General features: G+C 38.3%; 1 protein-coding gene across 1 annotated transcript in view; it reads right to left on the bottom strand.

Annotated features, from left to right (window-relative positions):
• Positions 1-1704: 1704 nt before the first annotated feature.
• Positions 1705-6000, bottom strand: part of LOC107093313 (zinc finger CCCH domain-containing protein 3-like) — a gene marked incomplete at its 3' end in the record, with an annotated part of 38284 nt that continues 33988 nt past the window's right edge. The window contains exon 4 of the mRNA XM_015388302.1: positions 1705-1855. Within this exon, the coding sequence (XP_015243788.1) occupies positions 1705-1855 (151 nt within the window). The remainder of the gene's footprint in view (positions 1856-6000) is intronic.

The following is a 6000-nucleotide window of genomic DNA, read 5'->3' as shown; positions in this document are numbered from 1 at the left end:
GGAGTAAAAACAAAGAAAGATATTAATGTAAAATAACACAGAAATATTTTTATTGTATCAATCAAGTAATTATGAAAAGCTAAAACTAGCTAAGACCTGCAAATTGCAGTAAAAAAAAACAAAAAAAAAACGTTTTAGTTCCTGAAAAAACAGGAAATGCTGACAAAAATCACATGCTAGGTACGCCAATAATGCTAAAGCACCTGTGTTGGCAGACTTTGACCATCTTTGACCCACGTGTTGTTGGTCTTAGCTCCTTTGTTAAGATGCAATTCTTAGGTGCACGGTTTCAAACCCTGAAATGGTCCATTCTAATCACACAGTACTCTACTGCAGTATCAACAGCTGAAAACGTTAAATAGCTAATGGCTCAGCCATTATTAAATAGTGAAGCATCAAAACAGAGCAGCACACCCTCGTGGTTACTTCTACAGCGCTTGACACTATTAATGCTACGGACGAGGCTCCCCTCTTAAAACACCGACTATGTAAGTTGGGATAAAACGTGCCGTCATTGGCCAGGTCACCTGACCTGGAAGAACGTATCGCTTTGTGGCCACAGGATCTTCTTTAGTTATGGAACTAAGGCTTTTGCACTACTATTTTTCTGGCTGCTCGGCAAATGGTCATGGCTGAGGCACGGAAAAAATTTAAACCTTCTGAGGCTAAAAAGAGAAAACTTGAAAGGAATCGTGCACGCCGAAAAACAAGAGTCGACCTTTGAAAGGAGTTGAAACAGGCTGAAAGAAAAAGCCAGATGTTAAACCGATTCTCTTTCCTCAACTTTATTATTAGACTGGTGAGTTAAAGCTTTGCTCCAAGTATACAGTTATATATCTTTGTTACTTTTTTCAATGTTTAGTGGAAACCAAGCCGGCCTGCCCCAGCAGTGCTCTCCAGAGAGCAGCAGGGTTTCTCACGTCCCCCAAGGCAAACCAAGACACCTAGGTCTCCAATCAAAAGACATGGGAGGCTGGCCGGCTGACTTTTTGTTGACTTTTGCGACAGCACTGTGGCGCTTGTGGCCGCAAGGATTGCTAGACGTGAACGTTAAAGGTCTAGCGTTCCTACTGGTCAAAATTTACATGGTGTGCCTTTAAGGAGGCTAACTAGAACACAAGTCAACGTAAACAAATGTTGGAGCCAAAATTAAACTGTCCATTAAAAGCAGTAACACAGTAGTACCTCGAAGCAACCTAACAAGCTGCTGTTATTGATCACTTAAGTAATTATAAAGGAAATTTATTTTAAAGAAATAAATTGTATAAGGCTGCTGTTGAATCCATTTTCATGGGCAAGATATTTATTTAGATTGTGAGAACTAGGATAAACCAGCCATTAGAAGGGTGCCCTGACTTTTTTTCTCTGCTAAAAACACATTAGTGTTGATATCCTTGTTTAATGTGGTGAATTTCGGTTTTTTTGGTTTTTTTAAGAGCAATTCAAACTGTTTTTATTTAGATACAGGGGGAAATATACATTCTGGTCTTCTGAGCACAGCTTCAAAAAACTCTCTATAATTACTTTGACACCTGACAAGTCACAGTAATTATAGAGAATTGTGGCTGTAATGAGATTCAGGAGAAGATCCACCCATTGTGGGTGGAGCATACCTAAATAGCCATTTTCTACTCTTGGTTACTATAAATGTCCTGCCCCTGCTGCAGACGCCTCAAATATAACAACAATGTTCTCATAGATTACCTTGCTGACTGAATCTTCCTTGCTCGCCAGGTGAGCGCTGGGTTGTGCTGCGGAGTCTGCACACCACTGGTACCCGGACGGGTCACTATCTTGTAGCGTGTCCTGAACACTCGCTTGGAGGCGGGGCTTAGATGGGATGTAGAGACAGTATCTGTGGACAGCAGTAATAAGGAATGGATGAGTCTGACCACACACAAAAACAGAGGCCGCAGTAAAATGTATCCAGTCAGCACATCAACAAATGCACATTCCCATCATTTCAAACACACACACATACACACATACATATACACACAGATTTGAAGACTCTGGCAGGTGTGCTCTTTAATAAGCTTCACATATAAAAATGAAAGGGAATAACAGAGGCAGAATTTTTATGAGTCTAATAAATCATTTGCTCTGTCTTTCTGTGCTGTGCCTTCATCCCTCCTGCCCTGCCTCCCTCCTTCCTTCTCACTTTAAGTCTCATTTGTTATATCATTTTACAAATCCATCAGTGGAGAAGCAGAGGACTAGAGCGATTGGAATCGGGGAAAAAGAGGGGCCCCATGTGTTTTTATTTATTTATTTGTATGCATATCCATCATGTTGTTTTATGAAAGCCTGGCCTGGATGACACACTGAGACAAAAAAATGAATTTGCATTGTGGATAATCTGAGGTCCTGTGTACATCAGTTTACCAACAGAGAAGACTTCCCAGAAGCAGTGAGTCTACTGGAGTCCAAACTGTAAAGCTGGTAAAAGAAAGCAATTGTTTTTGTTCTTTTTAGTTACTGACACCTTTCTTTGCATTTGGTTGCTTCTGGTTTATGACACATAACACTGCAGCAACCCACAAGTTCTATAAACTGTTTAGTCAGAACATGCTGGACTTTGTCAAACATGATCGAGTTAATTTTTTCTAAACATTTTAACAACTTAGATTGAATCAGGCTAAAGTAAAGTAAAACTAAAGAATTTATATATTAAAACATCCTGTATGAGTTACAATCACCTGTAGCCCCAATTGTAGCACTAAAACTCGACAGAAGGCTTAATAATGCAGTAATTGAAATTTGAAAATTTAAAATAGCTATTTTAACTTCAACTACTTTAAAATTCTTTAAGTTATTCATCTTCTAAACTTTGATCCCCAACCTCCCAGACAGACCTGCTTCTTGACTTGCTTGTAATTCTGAGATTAGACAAGATCCAAAGGCTAACATTTGACAGATTTGAGTGTGTTTAATTATTACAGAGGTTCTGTTCTTGGTATAAAGTATCTTGCTTTCATACATGGAGACTGGCTTTCCAAAATGCAATAATAAACGCCAATAAAAAGGTAAAATTTCTACTTTCAAACCCTGTTTATGTACTTCTCCTGCTTGCCTTTACTCATTCTGAGCAGCAGTTAGAGAAAACATTGGTTCTTCTAATAAGCAAAGCCCGCAGTATTTTCTGAGTGATAAAAGAGGGATAACAGATGAGTTTTTGCACCTGATGACAAGCCCACTTTGTATTCACTTTTGCACAAGTTGTTCATAAACAACACAATCTTAATTATTGCCCAATAACAAAGCATGAAGTATAGAGCTGTGGTAAACAGGCACTAGTTTCATCTGCCAGATAATCCATCTTAGGTCAACGTTTAGCTTTGAACAAACAACAGTCAGAAGCTTTAACCGTCTCCAACACAAGCACATATAAAAGCTTTAAATAAATGTGTTAATATACCATAATCACACCTTTGTGATTCAGGCAGCACTAAAATAACCACCAGTATTAAATAAAGAGTGATCTTGGATTGACAGTCAAAAGGTGAGAAAAAAGCTGACAGCCTTACCGAAGCATTCAGTTGCCAGTGTGAAGGTTTCTTTTAGGCCAAATATAGAAAATAACAATTTTGGCTAATCAGATTTTTTTTTCTTCAAGCAGAAAAAAAAGCTTTGAAATTTTCAATAAGAGTTCAGTTATAGAGCGAGCAGATTCTCTGACATAAACACAATAACAGAAATAGATACGTTTGGATTGAGCAAATTTGACCAAAGATGATAAAATCAAAAACTTACTTAATTCAGATTGTTTATATTTTAAACCCATTCAAAACATTTTAAAGCTAAATATTTTTCTACTTTAAGATTTCAGATGTTTTTTATTAAAATGTGGAATATAATCAAATAAAATGCCATACTGTGGCGGAGTTTAAAGACTCCATAGGAGCTGTGTCGTAAACTTCATTGTAATTGTAAGAGTTAAAGGTAATGTGTTTGTTCCTCAAAGACAAGCACAGTGAAGGAAAAGAGGGCAGTGCTGCTGGTTTGTACTGGATTAGTTGCCAGGCTTTGGGTCCCTTTTTCTCCCACAATCCATCTCTACAACAATGGGTTCGCTTTGGATGTAAAGCCAGATGACAAATAGGGCTTGTCAAAGGTATTGCCATGATTCCCACCTTGCAACACAGTACATGCCCACCCTTAACTTTCTTAACCTGCACTTCAATCTGTCTCTAAAACCTCCCTGAAGACATAATGATGGTTGCCCTGTTTACAGTGTGGACACATAGCTGCTTTACCATGGCTGCTCCTTAATAGCATCTGGATGTAGTGTTTGTCCTACAGTATGTTATATGTGTGTGTGACTTTATGTGTGTGTGCATCTGTCTGCTCCTGTTTTGGCTGTTTTGGAGTAAGGACCATTTTTACAATTTCTCTATCAAATTGAGGACCGTATGCACCAAAAAAAGACGTTTTTCTGGTCTTCAATTCCTATTTTGCTAACAGTTATGTTTAGAACTAATGTGTGAACTGAGTTTAGGGTAACGTCTAGGTATGGTCTACAGTGCCTTGCGAAATTATTTGGCCCCCTTGAACTTTTTGACCTTTTTCCACATTTTAAGTTTCAGACATAAAGATATAAAATTGTAATTCTTTGTGTAGAATCAACAACACGTGGGACACAAACATGAAGTGGGATGAAATTTATTGGATATTTTAACCATCTTCCCTGTCTCTGCCGAATAAAAACAGGCCCAAACCATGATGCTGCCACCACCACCATATTTGACAGTAGGGATGGTGTGTTTAGGGTGATGAGATGTGTTGCTTTTTGGATTGTAGATTTTGCTTTTGTCTGACCAGAGGCCCTTCTTCCACATGTCTGCTGTGTCTCCCATGTGACTCGTGGCAAACTTAAAATAGGATTTTTTTATGGATATCTTTAAGAAATGGCTTTCTTCCATAAAGGCCAGATTTGTGCAGTATATGACTGATTGTTGTCCTATGGAAAGAATCTCCCGACTCAGCTGTAGATCTCTGTAGTTCATCTATAGTGATCATTGGCCTTTTAAGTGCATCTTTGATCAGTCTTCTCCTTGTTTGAGTTGAAAGTTTAGGCAGGCAACCAGGTCTTTGTAGATTTGCAGTGGTCTTCATTTCAATATTATTGCTTCCATAGTGCTCCTTGGGATGTGTAAAGCTTGGGAAATCTTTTGGTATCAAAATCTGGCTTTAAACTTCTCTACAACAGTATCTTGAACCTGCCTGGTGTGTTCCTTTTTCTTCACGATACTCTACGTGCTTTAAACATACCGCTTAGACTATCACAGAGCTGGTGCATTATACTGAGATCTGATTACAAACAGGGGGATTCTGAACTTCTGGCGAGAGTTTGCTGCACTGAAAGAAAAGGGGCTGATTCAAGTTGTACGCCCCATTCTTCTGTTTTTTTATTTAAAATGTCTAATATATTCCGTTACACTTCATGATTGTGTCCCACTTGTTGATTCTTCACAATAGATAACATTTTAATATCTTTATGTTTATGTGGCGAAAGGCAAACACTTTAAGTGGGCTGAATACTTTTGTAAGGTGCTACTATGAGAGATTTGAGATGCAGGGTGATAGAGCCAGTATTTATTTTTTAGCTGAGATCAGACTGATTGTGATATTAATATATCTAGACATCCCTAGTCAAAACATGGTCCTCAATACATATTGCAAGATTTGAGTTTACTGGTTTGTGGGAACCAAAGGCTAGTCCTAATGCGGTGGAAGCCCATTTTTAATGTCATGGTGTCAGTTTAGAGGTATGGTGTGAATTAACTTTAGGTTAAGCTTAGGGTTTGAAATATGCTGCTTATAGTTAGGGTTAGGGGTAATGAAATCGTTAGGCATAAATACAGTAAGTAAAACAAATATGAGTCAATGTAAAGTCTTAATATGGATAGAAATACAAACTGGTGTGTGTGCCTGTATGTGTGTGTTTGAATGCGAACATGGATGGATGGACAGTGCTGCGCTGATTGTAAACCACTGCAG

The sequence above is a fragment of the Cyprinodon variegatus genome, unplaced genomic scaffold, assembly GCF_000732505.1.
Source record: "Cyprinodon variegatus isolate N-32 unplaced genomic scaffold, C_variegatus-1.0 Scaffold419, whole genome shotgun sequence".
Classification (NCBI taxonomy): domain Eukaryota; kingdom Metazoa; phylum Chordata; class Actinopteri; order Cyprinodontiformes; family Cyprinodontidae; genus Cyprinodon; species Cyprinodon variegatus.
The sequence above is the reverse complement of the archived record's forward strand: the minus strand, read 5'-3'. Positions and strand labels throughout refer to the sequence as shown.